At 48.0% G+C, this 15954-nt stretch overlaps 1 protein-coding gene across 9 annotated transcripts in view; it reads left to right on the top strand.

Moving 5' to 3' along the window:
- The window catches only part of Pecam1 (platelet and endothelial cell adhesion molecule 1), a 61740-nt gene that overhangs the window by 27504 nt on the left and 18282 nt on the right, over positions 1 to 15954 (top strand). For 5 of the 9 annotated variants that reach the window (XM_039085780.2, XM_039085777.2, XM_039085775.2 and 2 more), the window contains 7 exons: positions 505 to 780; positions 3416 to 3700; positions 4294 to 4401; positions 4913 to 4940; positions 5682 to 5755; positions 8332 to 8385; positions 10177 to 10239. In XM_039085780.2, the coding sequence (XP_038941708.1) occupies positions 505 to 780; positions 3416 to 3700; positions 4294 to 4401; positions 4913 to 4940; positions 5682 to 5755; positions 8332 to 8385; positions 10177 to 10239 (888 nt within the window). 9 annotated transcript variants of the gene reach the window in all.

Below are 15954 nucleotides of genomic sequence, written 5' to 3'. Positions count from 1 at the left end.
TAATCCCAGCACTCGGGCTACAGAGGCAGGCAGATCTCCGTGAGTTCGTGGCTAGCCTGGTATACAGAGCTAGTTCCAGGACGTTGAGGGTTCTACAAAGAAACCCTGTCTTTAAAAAAAAAAAAGCCAAAACCAAAAAGTTACATTTTAAAAAAATATATATGTACAAATATACAAAATTCTTCCTGCCTCCACTTTTCTCGTGCTGGGAATTGAACTCAAGACTTTATACATGCTAGGGCAAGTGCTCTACCACTGGGCTACATCCCCATCTATCTACAGCAGTTCTTTTTCTCCCTTGTTATCACATGCACATACCTATAGACACTCATTTGACACTCAGGTCAAATGAGTCTTATCTTATGAGACGGATAAGACGGGCAGACAGGCAGGCATTTGAAATCATAATCTCAATGGGGAAAGCCAAGCTCAGAGTTTTCAGAAGGAAGGTCCTGGGTTGGGTGGTTGCTTCCACTTCATTTGGATTTTTCTCTGTTGTTCTAGAAATGCTCTCCAAACCCCGGATTTTTCATGATGCCAAATTTGAGATCATAAAAGGACAAATCATAGGTATCAGCTGCCAGTCAGTAAATGGGACTGCGCCCATCACTTACCGCCTCCTAAGAGCAAAGAGCAACTTCCAGACCGTCCAGAAGAACTCCAATGACCCAGTGACATTCACAGACAAGCCCACCAGAGACATGGAATACCAGTGTATAGTGGATAATTGCCACTCTCACCCCGAGGTGCGCAGCGAGATCCTGAGGGTCAAGGTAATAGGTAAGTGGCTATATTGTGAGAGGTAAAGGCGGGGCTCAAGGTTAAGGACTGTGGGGATAACAGGGATGCGTGCTACCTGTGCGTCCCAGAGCAGATACGTATCAAAGCAAGACCGAGCCCCAGACAGTGGGTCTGGGGAATATCTGGGGGTTCTTGCTGTGGCCATTGTAACCCCTTTTACCTTTCAAGTGACAGTCGAACCCCCTGAAAAGGGAAGGTGGCTGGACTTAAGGAACTACTGGTATTGTGTAGTTGGGCTTCTTTGGTTTGGGGGCCTTTTCAGATGAAGAGAAAAGCACTTCCAAGACATGCAGGCCACAAGTATTTCCTCCTGTTGGCCTTGGTGGAACATCCGAGTCAACATGAAACCTGCCACAGGCCTTGCTACAGACCACGGGCTCGTGGAAACCGCTGACGTTAGCCTGGGTTTCTCACCACAGTCTTGGGGTTGGAAATCTTTTCTCAAGCATCTGACTTGTACCTTTGGGTGGCTTCTGCTGCTCTGAATCCCACTATAACTCTCAATCCACCTTCTCCTCTGTCCTTTGGCAACTTTTGCTTAACAACTCTGTGTCGTCAACACGTAGTTTATAGGGGCTGGAGAGATGCCTCTGGGGTTAAGAGCACTGACTGCTCTTCCAGAGGTCCTGAGTTCAATTCCAGCAACCACATGGTGTCTCACAACCATCTGTAATGGGATCTGATGCCCTCTTCTCATGTGCCTGAAGACAGCGATAGTGTACTCATACATAATTAATAAATAAAGAAATCTTAAAAGAAGAGTGTTGCTGAATAAATGGTGGCACAGTGGGAGTCAGAATTTGTCTCTCTGGGGGCTGGGGATTTAGCACAGTGGTAGAGCGCTTACCTAGGAAGCGCAAGGCCCTGGGTTCGGTCCCCAGCTCCGAAAAAAAGAACCAAAAAAAAAAAAAAAAAAAAGAATTTGTCTCTCTGAACTTCCAGGTGGGAAAGGAGCTGTGAGCTTCCTGGAAGCTGTCTGGACAGGAAACTTCTGTTTAGGGTTCAATGCTCAGAAATAAAAACTGAGCATAGAGGTAAAGTCTTTAAGTCAATGGAGGAGCTAGTGAGATGGCTTAGCAGGTAGAGAGGTGCCGGCTCAGACTAATGACCTGAGTTCAATCCCCTGGATCCTACTTGGTGGAAAGACAGACTTCCATAAATTGTTCTCAGAGTTCCATGTACACACAGAATAAATAAGTCAAAATGTTATTTAAAAAAAAAAAAGAGTGGAGTTGGAAGACTGAGGACCAACTTTCCAGAAAGCCCAGACCCATATTTCACTGTCAAAATAAGTAGAGAAAGAGAAGGCAGCAGCTAGCAAGGGAGGAGAATCAGCCTCAGAGACAGCACAGGTAGTGAAGCCGTGTCAGCAGCGGTGAAGCCGGGCAATGCTCAGGCTAGACGGGGCCGAGACTGGAAAACCGTGTTAAGAAGGAATGACCTTTTCCACTGAAATTCCTCTTTAGGATCATGGTCTGAGGATCAAGGGACTTTTCCAGCTTCTTTGAAACTAGAAGTAGCAATGGAGTTTCAGAAGCAGATGGGTATCTGTGGATGGTGCCACATCCTGTCATCCCAGGATTTTGGAGGCTAACATCTGGCGTTCATGGCCAGCTCGATGAGACCCTGTCTCAAAACAAAACAAACATGGTTATGCACACCTTTAATTCCCAGCCCTTAAGAGGGTGAGGCAGGCAGATCTCTGTGAGTTCGAGGCCAGCCAGAGATACATAGTGAGATCTTGTCTCAAAAGACATGATGAACAATGGTAACCGTAAACGGTAACAAACCCAGGGGGTTGGAAGGCAGACTTGAGGGAGAGCAAAGAAATGGGAGATGAGGCTTTAAAAGCACACAGGAAAAAGAAAACCAGGGGTAAGTGCCACACACCTTTTTAAAAATTCTTCTTTATTTCATGTGCATTGGTGTTTTCCCTGCATATATATCTGCCTGAGGGTGTCCTGTCCTCTGGAACTGGAGTTACAGATGGTTGTGAACAGCCATGTGGTTGCTAGGAATTGAACCTCGGCGGGGTTCTCTGGAAGAGCAGCCAGAGCTCCTAACCACTGAGCCTTCTCTCCAGCCCATGTGCCACACAGCGTTGTAAGCAGAAAGGCAGAGAGAAATCGTTCAAATACACACACACACACACACACACACACACACACACACACACACACATGCATACATACATACATATATGCCCATGTACTCAAAACTCCCAAGAGAGAATACAAGTCAGTCTTGCTGTTCTGGGGAGTGGCCAGTCATGCTCAAGGTGGGAGGTGCGTGCCCCTAGCATCTTGCCTTTCATCAGTGAATGGGGACAGGCGGTGTCTGTTACTGCCCTTCTGGTCTAATCAGTGGAAGTGGGGAGAAGAGGGTTGAAATCTTAGGCTGGAAGAGAAGCTGACGAGAAAAAGTGGCCATTCTATGTTTCTTCTCTCCCTCCCTCTTCCTCTTGGGTTCTTTGTGACCGAGTCTCTATGTTGCATTCTGGCTTGGAACACGAGATCCTTCGGCATGCAACCCCCGAGTGCCGGGATTACGGGTGTGCACCTCTAACTTGCTTCGTCCTTCTCTTCTCCGGGCTAATCCATGGCTTGCTTTCCAGCCCCGGTGGATGAAGTTACGATCTCCATCCTGTCGGGTAACGATGTACAGTCTGGAGATGAAATGGTGCTTCGGTGCTCTGTGAAAGAGGGGACTGGCCCTGTCACGTTTCAGTTTTACAAAGAAAAGGAGGGCAGACCCTTCCACGAAGAAACCGTGAATGACACCCAAGTGTTTTGGCACCATGAACAAACTAGCAAGGAGCAGGAAGGCCAGTACTATTGTACAGCGTTCAACAGAGCCAGCATTGTGACCAGTCTCCGAAGCGGCCCTCTAACAGTCAGAGGTGAGTCCAGGCCCCACCAGAGGCCGGGTATGGGGGCTTCCAAGGGGCAAAAAGCATGCATTCCTGGTAAAAGGGAGAGGAGTGGAGACTAGCTCATTTGAGAGAGCTAAGGGACCGGTGTCTGATTAGTTACAATTGGCAGAAACCTACTAACTTGAGTGGAAAAGGACTGAAAATATTTTATCCAGTTCCAATTCTAAGTATCGGATAGAGAGCTATCAGCTGACTCATACCGTGGGTTAAATATCTATCCATGAGGGACCTATACCCAAACACAGACACGTTGACGGGAGTCTTAACTGTGCCCTTGAATGGGAGAGTCCTGTAGAGAAGGAGGAGGATGGAGAGGCCACCCTAAATGGAGCAAGGCCTCAGCAAAATTGGTTTGGTACCTCCTTGAAGACCATAGCTGACCTTGGCTTCTAGCAGAAGCCACCACCACCTCACAGGCTGGCTACAGAAGCTCTCACAGGCAGACACCAAAGCAAGATACCACTTACAAGGAGGTCAGAACTGCTGCTTCAGTCTGCTGTTACTTCTTGCTAGGAGGGGGGAAAATGTGTGCTTCCTTTTGTTTTCTCCCCGACTTCCAGTCTTTCTTGCTCCGTGGAAGAAAGGGCTCATTGCAGTCGTTGTCATTGGAGTGGTCATTGCCGCCTTGATAGTTGCAGCCAAATACTACTTCCTGAGGAAAGCCAAGGGTGAGTGCCTATCTGCAGATTGCTCTTCCCGGAAACCGGCCATGTCTGTGAGGCATCCCCGAGGAGACTGAGGGAGCACCATGAGTTCTCCTTATGGGATGTCAGTTGGCAACTCAAGGTCCTGGCTTTGGTGGGTGCGAAGCTTTTGCTGCTCATGAACACGGGTACTTGACTAATTGGGCAAGCCAACCAGGGGGATCTGGGTGACCTTATACTCGGTCTAGTCAGAAGAAGCTATTTCTTGGTGTGCATCCCATGTGGGACGCGCGCGCGCGCGCACGCACGCACGCACGCACGCACGCACGCACGCACGCACGCACATACTGTGTGCACTTGTGCCATGATCTTGTACCATATGCCATATACATTTGTGGGAAGAGGGTCTAGCCTGAGCTACACCCCAGTTCCTCTTCTCTCCTTTATTGGGTATTTAGGTTTTAGGAGAGTCAAGGGAAAGATCGTCACTGTCCTGTATACTTATATGACCTGGATTTTCCTTTCTTTTTTAAAGCCAAGCAGAAGCCCGTGGAGATGTCCAGGTCAGTGTCCCTGTAAGAGAGGGTAGATTCTCTGAGGGCAGGGATGGGTTTGTCTGTAAGCCGAGAGCGGCTGTTAGGAAGTTGTTGGAGATTCTTAGCAAACTCCTAAAGAATAAGGGCCTTGGGTATAATGGGTGTGTGTGTGTGTGTGTGTGTGTGTGTGTGTGTGTGTGTGTTGTTTCTGTCTGTCTGTCTGTCTCAGTGGAAGATTGCCAACTACATTACATACTTAGAATAATAGAGTTTTTTTTTCTTTCTTTTTTTTTTTTTTCCCCGGAGCTGGGGACCGAACCCTTGCGCTTCCTAGGCAAGCGCTCTACCACTGAGCTAAATCCCCAGCCCCCCCCCTTTTTTTTTAAAGAAATGCTTTTACCAAGCTAGAGAGATGGCCCAACCTCCTCAGGTACCGTACATTATGGACACCCACACACCCCTGAAATTTAAAAACCTCGTTTTTGCTCAGGGTAGCCTTAAATTCCTGATCCTCTTGCCTCTACCTCCCAAGGGCTGGGATGACAGGCACGTGGTACCATGACTAGCTTTTTGGGTCTTATTGTGTAGCCCTGGCTGGTCTCAAATTCACAGCCATTCTCCTGCCCCAGCCTCCCCAGGGCTGTGATTCCAAGTGTGTAATGGGCGTATTTCTTGTTTTCTCGGGGATCTTCCTTTGACGGTTTTGTTGGCTTGGGGGAAGAATATTATTACATATTTTTCTCTTTCCTTTTTAATTTACACGTGAAGGCCAGCAGTCCCACTTCTGAACTCCAACAGTGAGAAGGTTTCTGAGCCCAGTGTGGAAACCAACAGCCATTACGGTAAGTAAAGCCAAGGCTTCCTTTAATTACAGAAGGTTTTGGGCTGGAGAGATGGCTCAGCGGTTAAGAGCGACGACTGCTCTTCCACACGTCCTGAGTTCAATTCCCAGCAACCACATGGTGGCTCACAGCCACCTGTAAAGGTATCCAATGCCCTCTTCTGGTGTGTCTGAAGACAGCTACAGTGTACTCATATATAATAATAAATAAAAAAAATCATAAAAAACAATTAAAAAAAAAAGGTTTTACCAGCTCAAAGTATAAGGTAGGGTTGAGGTAGAAGGGAAGCCCTGGCTTCGGCAGTGGTACGTAGCTAACCAATCATGGGGAGGTAAGTTGATACACAACCAAACAGAAAGGAAAGGTGGGACCTTTTCCGCTTCTCCCTTCCCTGCTTTGGGATGATAAATAGAGACTGACCCTACTGCTTGTTGCCAAAATAACTAGGTGGCTTGGGAGATGGAAACCAGATATTAAATTCAATCAAATTAAATCTTCAGTAACACATCTCGGATGGGATTTCCACCACTTCACTTAACCTTGCCACAGAGAGGGGGGGGGGGCATTCTGCTCTTGGCAGAGAGAATTTTGAGAAGTGCTAAGATATCCTTTCTTTCTCTTTTTCTTTTTCTTTTTTTTTTTTTAATCCCAGAGACGGGATTTCTCTGTTTACCCCTGGCTGTCCTGGAACTCACTCTGTAAACCAGGCTGGTCTAGAACTCACAGAGATCTACCTGCCTCTGCCTCCCGAATGCTGGGATTAAAGGCGTGAGATGTCACTCTAGTGCAGGCCTCAGTGGAGTGAGGCTGCCCAGTGAGTCTCAGGACCCTTGAGTCTGTAAGAAAGTCACTCAGAGGCAGGTATGGTGGTTCATGCCTAACATCTCAGCACTCAGGGTGGATACAGAAGGATCACCACAAACTGGAGTCCATCTTGGTCTATATAGTGAGTTCCAAGGCCAGTTAAGGCTACATCTCAAATACCTTGTCTCAAAGCAAGCAATTAAAAACAAACAATTTGAATAATAATGCTAATTACCTCAGACACACATTAGAGAATCATGTGTTCCTGAAGAATAGTAGTTATAATATCTTACATATATATATATATATATATATATATATATATATATATATATATATATATATATAACAGTTTCTTAAGGCAAAGAATATGCTAAAATGTTTGTTTGTTTTATAGTCTTGGGGTTGATCCAAGGCCTCACACATTCAGGGCAAGGGCGAGCGAGCCCCACACTTCATTCTCCATATGGACACTCACGCCATAGTTCAGAGACACTGTTATTCTTTAAACCATATCTCATCAACCCACTTCCCTAACCAGAGAGTGTCAGCTAACCACCAGCTTTTAGTGAAAGCTGACTTCACTAAAAAGTGTTTTTAGTGACTGGTCCCTTCTAGAAAGAAGCTTAATTTTTAATCAGTTCACTCACATCAAGCCATTCTGAATTCCGAATAACTCTGAAATGAAAGTGCCCCTCTGAAGCCGTGCTTTCTAGGCAGGAAAAGCTCACACACAGCACAGTGAGACGAAGGAGGAGACCCAGGGCCAGAGGCAAAGGTGTTTGTCACCTGGACTGAAGAAATCAGACTTTGCCTTCTTAGCAGTGCTCGAGGTTTTAGAAGTTATAGGAGGGCTGGGAGATGGTAAAGTGTTTGCTGTGTGAGCATGAGGACTTGGGTCTGATTCCCCGGCACCCATGTAAACGTCATATGTGGCAGCAAGCACCTATAACCCCAGTGCTGGGGGAGGTGGAAGGAATGATCATACCCTGTGGGCTCCATCATGAGCTAGTCCAGCTGAGTCAGCAAGTTCCAGGTTCACAGAGACTCCGCCTCCAAAACTACAGTGGAGAGTGAGAGAGGAAGACATGTGACACCAGCTATCACATCAGCCTCTGGCACTCGAGCACACGAACACTCCTGCACATGCACATGTGCATGAGTGAAAGCACATACACAAGCACTCACTCATGCACTCACACACATATGCATGGGTAAGAGCACACACGTGCATGGGTGAGAATGCACACACAAGCTCTCATGCACTCACACACAAGCATGGGTGAGAATGCACACACATGCTCTCATGCACTCACACATAGGTGAGAACACACATACATGCATGGGTGAGAATACACACACATGCTCTCATGCACTCACACATAAGTGAGAGCACACACATGCATGGGTGAGAACACATGCATGTGCATACACACATGCATGGGTTAGAGCACACACATGCTCTCATGCATTCACACACTCACACATAGGTGAGAACACACACATGCATGGGTGAGAACACATTTACACACATGCACTCACGCTCACATGCATGGGTGAGAACACATATATACATGCATGGGTGAGAACACATTTACACACATGCACTCACACTCACATGCTTGGGTGAGAACACATATATACATGCATGGGTGAGAACACATTTACACACATGCACTCACTCACATGCATGGGTGAGAACACACACACACATACACACACTTACAAGAAACTAATTCTTATTGTCACTCATCCTGTTATTTTTCAACCAGGTTATGATGATGTTTCTGGAATTGATGCAGTAAAACCCATAAATCAAAATAAAGGTAATTATTTAAATATTGTACCAGAAACTTTGACATTAAAAGAAAAATCGCAGGCAGCTATGCGTGGTGACACACACCTTTAATCCCAACACTCAGAAGCCAGAGGCAGGTGGCTTACATAGAGTCTAGGCTAGCTAGAACTACATCATAAGTAGTAAGATCCTGTCTTCCAAAATAAATAAATACATACATAAATAGCCACAGAAAAAAAGAAAACGTAAACTCTGAGGTGGCTGGATAATTTCCAGCCCCTCTTAGAGGCCCTGTCTACATGTGCCTAATGGTAAAGTGTAGGTGGCTGGGTTTTTTTCTCCAAAGATGTTAGCCGTGATCCGAATGGCCACGCCTCCTAACTAAGTAGAAATGAGCTGTCATACCTAAAAAAACAAACAAACAACAAAAGCTTTCTTGGCATTCAGAATGCTGTAGGAGAAGTTTCTCTTGGGTAGCTGACATGGAGATTTTTAAGAATGTTTTTTTTAAGACAACAGACAGTTTACTTCTGCCTAAAGCTCAGAGGAATTGGCTTAAATCCTTTCTTAAAGGTCTTTTCTATTCTGTGCTGCCCTCTTGAGAACTGAAACTCCCAGCCTGCTCCTGAAGTCTCTTTGGCTACACCATCTGTTTTAGCTGCAAGCAAGAACCCCTGATTCTGTGAGGTCTTAAAACAATGCAGACACAAACACATCTGTAATCTCAGCACTCAGGAGGCTGAGGCAGGAAGACCATATTCAAGGCTACCCTTGGCTGTGTAGCAAGTTCCAGGCTGCCCTGGCATATGTGTGACCCTGTGACCAAGCCAGTTCAGTCAGTCAACAGGATCTCAAGAGAGGGAATAAGGATTGAAAAGAAAAAGACAATTAGACAACATTGTAACAAGACTCAGCCAGTGCTGAGGCTGTAGCAGGTTTTTTTTTTTTCAGTCTGACTTTATATTATTCTAGGAACATACAAAGAATATGATTGATCCTAAGGCATAAATAGAGTAGTTAAGGAACACAGAAAGCATAAACAAAGGTTCTATGATTACTGTATTCAGAGTCTTAACAAGACACATCAAGATACAAAGAACACGTTCCTTAGCTGAATTCACCATGAGCCTGTTTCCTGTCCTAGCCCAATGTCAAATTCCTGCCAGATTCCTAGAAGGCAGCCCCAAAAGCTCTCCACAGCCCTGTCTCAAGAAACAGCAATAGGGCTGGAGAGAAAGCTCGGTTATTAAGCATTGACTGCGCTGTCAGAGGATACAGCTTCAGCTCCCGTACAGTGAATGGCTCACAATTATCTGTAATGCTAGTCCCAGAGGATCTGACACCCTCTCCTGTTCTCCTGGGACCCCAGACACGGAGAACAGCAGCAGCAGCAAAGGCCAGAGTTGATAACAAAATAGCTTCCTGGGTGTCTCCACAGAGCCTGGAGATTTTGTTACTCAGAATGCCTCATTTTCTTGAAACACTAAGAGGCTGGGACTGGAAAGATAGCTCAGTGGTTAAGAGCACTGACTGCTCTTCAAGAGGTCCTGAGTTCAAATCCCAGCAACCACATGGTGGCTCACAACCATCTGTAATGGGATCCGATGCCTTCTTCTGGTGTGTCTGAAGACAGCTACAGTGTACTCATACATAAAATAAATAAATCTTTAAAGAAAGAAAGAAAGTCCTCCCACACTGTACAAGTCAGAGAGGGTATGCTCGGTGTCCGCTGACTGGAATAAAGGTCTTCAGTGCAGTTCGATGCCTTCAGAGGAGGTGCTATCTAAACTCACGGCGGGCGCTGTGATTCCTTTAACAGACTCCCAGAACATGGATGTGGAGTACACAGAAGTGGAAGTGTCCTCCCTTGAGCCTCACCAAGGTAAGCAGCCCTCACCAGTGAGCAGAGCCCACGTTAGGCTCTGGGCTTGGGTGTAGACACCGCAGGAGACGCGTGTACAGTCAGAATGGTCTCACAGAGGAGAGGTGGTCTGCAGACCTACTAGATACGCCTAAGTCTGGAGCTATAAAATTGTGACTGTATCCTGAGCGCTCTCTGAGGGCCAGGCAGGGACCAAAAGCGGAGGTGTCATTTCTGGAAGAGTCTTTGGGAGCCGCCTCTCCCCATCCCCCGCCCAGTGTCCAGGCCTTCTTTCAAAGGCCAGCCCCTGCCCAGATGCACTGTGTTCCTAGAACAGTTGCCAGTGTGGGCCCAAACATGTGTCAATCCAATGCATGTTTAAAGTAGGGAACATGGGGCTGGAGAGCTGGCTCAGTGGCTAAGAGCCCAGTTTTACCAGAGAACCTGAGTTCTGTTCCCAGCATCCATATTGGGTGGTTCACAACCACCTGTAACTCTAGCTCCAGAGGCGTCCAGCATACTCTTCTGGTATCTGCAGGGATTGCACTCACGTTTGCACAGAGCACCTACCACTACCACACACAAACAATGATGATGGTGGTGGTGGTGATGATGATGGTGGTGCTGCTGGTGGTGGTGATGATGATGATGGTGCTGCTGGTGGTGGTGGTGATGATGATGATGGTGGTGGTGGTGGTGGTGGTGGTGGTGGTGATGATGATGGTGCTGCTGGTGGTGGTGGTGATGATGATGGTGGTGGTGGTGGTGGTGATGATGATGATGGTGCTGCTGGTGGTGGTGGTGATGATGATGGTGGTGGTGGTGGTGATGGTGGTGGTGCTGGTGGTGGTGCTGGTGGTGAGGATGGTGGTGGTGATGGTGGTAGTGGTGGTGCTGGTGGTGGTGAGGATGGTGGTGGATGATGTATATGCTACTTACTTTATTGCTGTGACCAGATGCCTGACAAGACTTCCATTTAAGGGAGGAGATGTTCATTTGCTTTACCATTGGAGGCAATGCAGTTACTTCTTAGTGGCACGGGAAGTATGATAACTAAGACAGGCTTTTAGATACCGGGTCCAGGGAAAGCAATGGATTCTGGGACTCAGCTACATTTGTCCTGTTTAAGCAGCCCGGAACTGCAGCCCATGACACGGTGGCCAACCACCTCTAGGGTGGCACTTTTCACCTCAGTTAACCCAGTTTTGCGCCCCCTCACGGACATGCCTAGAGGTAAATCTTCCTCGGCAATTCTAAATCCAGTCAAATTGGAGATTACCCATCACAGAGGACTTTCCTCATTAGAGGGATGTTAGGGGAAAGACTAGAGTCCTCCTTGCCGCGTGCCATGGGATCTGTGCCTGAGTTTTTTTGTTGGGTGTGTGGGCACGCACGGGCAAGCTGTCTGTAAGTCCCCATCTGATTCAGTGCTGGGAGACAGACTCACAGTCGTAGGTTACAGCATATACCTAAACATGGATCTGAGCCGATTTGAGCACCAGAAACCATGCACATCTCCCAACCCTTCTCCACCATGGCCCCACCTTTAGGCTCCTGTATGCTTCAAAGGAAGTAGCCATCCCAAGCCTTCTGGCCCTTGGGCGAAGCTCCTTAGGACTGCCGCCCTCTGTCTCCCTCTTCATTGAGGCTGTGTGCTGTGTTCTCAGCCAGGCAACCCCGGGCAGTTTTCCAGGCTGAACCTGCCAAACATTAGCTGGAACCACACGGTGATGGCGTCCTGAAGCCACCTCTTGCTCGGTGATTTAGGACAAGTTCTGGGTTTTCTCCTCCGTCTCTTACTGAGCATGGTTCCAAGTACCACGTCAGCAGTTATATGTGTGAAACGTTCCAGTCAGGGGACATGTCCTGTGCTGTTCTGTGCTACCCCACTGGCCCGTCCCCATGCTGTCTGTCAGAACAGTCTCCAGAGGTGTGTTTTGTTATATGGGCGTCGGTGGTGTGCTGACTGGACCTGAGGGGTGGGGAGCGTGGAAGGCCTGCTGCTCTTGTCTTTTTTTATTTTATAGTGAAGTGTTTGACTTATTTTGGTAGCTAACAATGACAAAGGCATAATGGTGCCAGCCACTGTGCGAGACACAAGGGCATGGATGTTCCCTCCCTGGCGTGTGTGCAGTCTAAGAGGGGAGCTGGGAAAACTAAAGAGGGGATGGGCATCAGGATTGAAAGTAGAATCGTCTGGGGAAAAAAAGGAGCTAGGTGGGGCTGGAGATCGGTTAAGAGCACTGACTGCTCTTCCAGAAGTCCTAAGTTCAAATCCCAGCAACCACATGGTGGCTCATAACCATCTGTAATGGGATCTGAGGCCCTCTCTTGGCGTATCTGAAGACAGTGGCAGTGTACTTATATAGAATTAATAAATAAATCTTTAAAAAGAAGAGCAGGGTGTGTGGTGCATACCCACACTCAATCCCTAAGCTTGGCTGTGTGACAGGAGGACCAAGAGTTCAAGGCCATCCTGAGCTACATGAGACCCTATGTCACAAGTATCTGAAAGGAGACTTATGTGTCTGCAGAGACAGAAAAGGCATGAAGTTAGGCAGACAGGGTAACGCTGGAGCACATGGGGCCCCAAGGATCGCAGTCCTATTTATGAAATGAATAAGGAAACATTCCCGGAGGCTTCAGACTGGGAAAGGGCTGGTTCTGAGTTCCTTTTTTAAAAAAAAAATCCTTAGGGACTAGGCAGGGAGCCCAGTGGATAGAGAGCCCTTATCTTGCCAGTGTAAGGACTAGAGTTTAGGTCTCAAGAACCCACGTAAATACTGAGTGTGTGTGATGGCCTTCCTGTAATTCTAGTATTCCTCAGAAAGTAGATACGGGCCTCCCAGAGCAAGCTGGCTAGCTAGACCAACCAAATCCACACCCCTTCTTTCTCTCATTAGAAAACAAACAGGCGGGGTTGGAGATTTAGCTCAGTGGTAGAGCGCTTGCCTAGGAAGCACAAGGCCCTGGTTCGGTCCCCAGCTCCGAAAAAAAGAACCAAAAAAAAAAAAAAAAGAAAGAAAAAGAAACAAACAGGCATCTGTTAAAAAAAAAAAAGGTGAAACACAATACAATAAAACGAACAAACAGAACAGAGCAAAACAAACAAAAAAAGAAAAGCCTAGGAATGTGCACACACACACACACTTCCAGTCTTCTTAGACCTCCATATATGTGCATACACAATCCTCCCAACACATGCAACCACATGCACAGATAACATACATACATACATACATACACTCACATACATACATACACACGCACCAACATGTATAAGTATATAAAAACAAACTCAGGACCAGCGAGGAAACGGCCTGAGGAAGAATAAGACTAGCCCTACAGACAGGTGTGCTCTCACCGTACAAGAGACAGTGTGTGCAGGCGATGGATGGTGTCTAGGTGTACTTTTGAGACTCATCACAGCCCGTGGTCAGGATTGGGGAACCAGAGTCCCCACATGTCTTGCTGGAGTAACTTCATGGGTGGCTGTGGTGTTTGAGGATGCGATCTGGTCTGGCTGGGTTAAGTCTGAGATGCCGGTGAGACACCCAAGAGGAGGAAGCACGGGGGTTTGGAGCTCAGAGGCAAGCCTGTGTAGGCTGTGACAGGATACTGCAGAGTGCTGAGTACCAGCTGTCACTGGTCCAGCCTGGGCTTGGGATATCCTCGGATCACTTCATCCTGGGCTTGGCAACCCAGGCAACAGTTTCCCTCTTCCTAAATGTTAGTGAGGTTAGAGGGAAGGGAAGGTGTTAGCATGAGGGTAGGATGACGAGATCAGAGCGGCCCACATCTTCCTTTCTGTTCTGGACCCGCTGCACCTTACTGTGACTGGTGAAAACAAACAGGAAGGCCCAGGGGACCAAGTCCTCAAATCCCCTGTCACCCTGGGCTCTGACACCCAGATGTATTGATCCTCCCACAGTGGTGCTGTCCTGGGTCTGGGGAGGCAAACATCTGAGGGGTGTGCATGGGAGCACACGTGTTTGCCCTGGGACTTAAGAACACCAAAGAGAGAAGGAAGCACCGCTGCCCCTGGGAAAGGCCGCATTTCCCTTTCGTTGGGAGCGTGTCCTTGTATCTGCTGTTCTCTTGCTTTCTTGAGGGTTTGGAGGGATTGAATAGAGGAAGTGTGGCAGTTCCTAGAATAGGGTGGGGCCGTGGCAATTGCCTCTGGCTTCCCTCCCTAGATTCTGCAGCTGTCCCTTGCAGCCGCGCTATCGGTCACATTTCCCAGCTTGCACAAGTTGTGGGGTGCTCAGCCAGGGTTCTGGGAAAAATTCGAGAATAAAGGTTATTTGGGTGGCAAGAGGAACTTCAGGGGATACAAGTTGTGTTTACTTATCCCTGCGTCCTCCTCGTTGCAGAAGGACACTGAGGAACCAGATCTGGACCCCTGGTGCTGGCCCCTGTCCTCCCCTAAGCAGGGGACAAGGGCATTGCTAGGTGAAGAGAGAAGGGCTTCATGGGTTCAAGGCCAGTGATGACTAAACATGAAGTGGTGCCTGCCAGCCCAGTCCCCTGTTCTCAAGGTCTCTCATCCATCGAAGTTGGAGGAGGTTACGGGGACCGTGTCCAGATCTAACTCTGGCTGGCAGCTAACCAAGTGGTCACTGGGGATGGAGCAGGGCGGGAAGGAACTCATTAAATCCCAATTCGATGTCTGTTTGCTCTGAGGCTAATTCCTGGGAAAACCCCATGACGTTGAAGCCATCTCTTTCTCTGTTACCCGGAGAAAAACAGAAACCAAAATAGAGACCCATCAGGAAACACCTCTGACAGCAGAGACAAACAGCCTCCTGGCCTGGGCTAGTCATTAAGGGGCAGCTGCTGCCAAGGGGACACAAGAGGGGGAAGGGCAGTGAGCAGCTGCACCCTGCTCCCCACCCCCTTTACTGAGCTGAGCAAAACCGGGGCAACCGTAGACCATGGGCACAGCTCAATCTAGAAGTGGAAGCCAGCCCTGCCTGACTTGAGGTAGGCACAGAGTGGAGCTACTGAGGTCCAGAGAATATTACAGTGTTGCAGAGGAGACCAGAGAGATACCTGGGACAGTGGAGCTCACAAGATGTCCAGATCACCTCCGTCCAGCAGCCTCACCGACATCCCAATTCATCCCCTTTCTGTTCTAGCTCTCCATGTTAGGGTGGGGGGAAGAAAAGCTAGCCATGCTTCCTATGGACCGCATCCTGTAGCAGTCATCACACAATTATTTTTAGCTGTGTGTGTGAGCGTGTGTGTGTGTGTGGGGGGGGGGGGTTAGGGTACCCATGTCTCTGAGCACATGCAGAAGTCACAGACTCTGATCTATGTCAGGTGGCATGCTCTGTCACTCACTACCTTATTCTCTTGAGGCAGTCTCCCGCTGATCTTGGATCTAGGCTGGCAAGCCCCAGCAGTCAGCCCTCCTATCTCTGCTCCTCATATTGCCGGGGTTCGAGGTGCCTACAGCTATGCCCCAGATTGTCTGGGGTTTGAGTTCAGGATTCCAGATCAAGTTTTTGTGTTTGTGCATCAAATGCTCTCTGCCACTGAGCCATGTCCCGGCCCTGTGGTATTTGTTGTTTGTTTGTTTGCTTGTACTGGGGCTTGAACCCAGAGCCTTACACATGCTGAGCTAGAGCGGTGCCCCTGAACCACATCTTCAGCTCATTAACCCTTTGCACATCTGTCTTCCCTAGAGCAGCTGGAAGCTAGAACCAGATCCACATTTTCTTCCTTGGTTGAGGA

The sequence above is a fragment of the Rattus norvegicus genome, chromosome 10 (genome assembly GCF_036323735.1).
Source record: "Rattus norvegicus strain BN/NHsdMcwi chromosome 10, GRCr8, whole genome shotgun sequence".
Lineage (NCBI taxonomy): Eukaryota > Metazoa > Chordata > Mammalia > Rodentia > Muridae > Rattus > Rattus norvegicus.
This window is presented reverse-complemented; position numbering and strand designations above follow the sequence as displayed.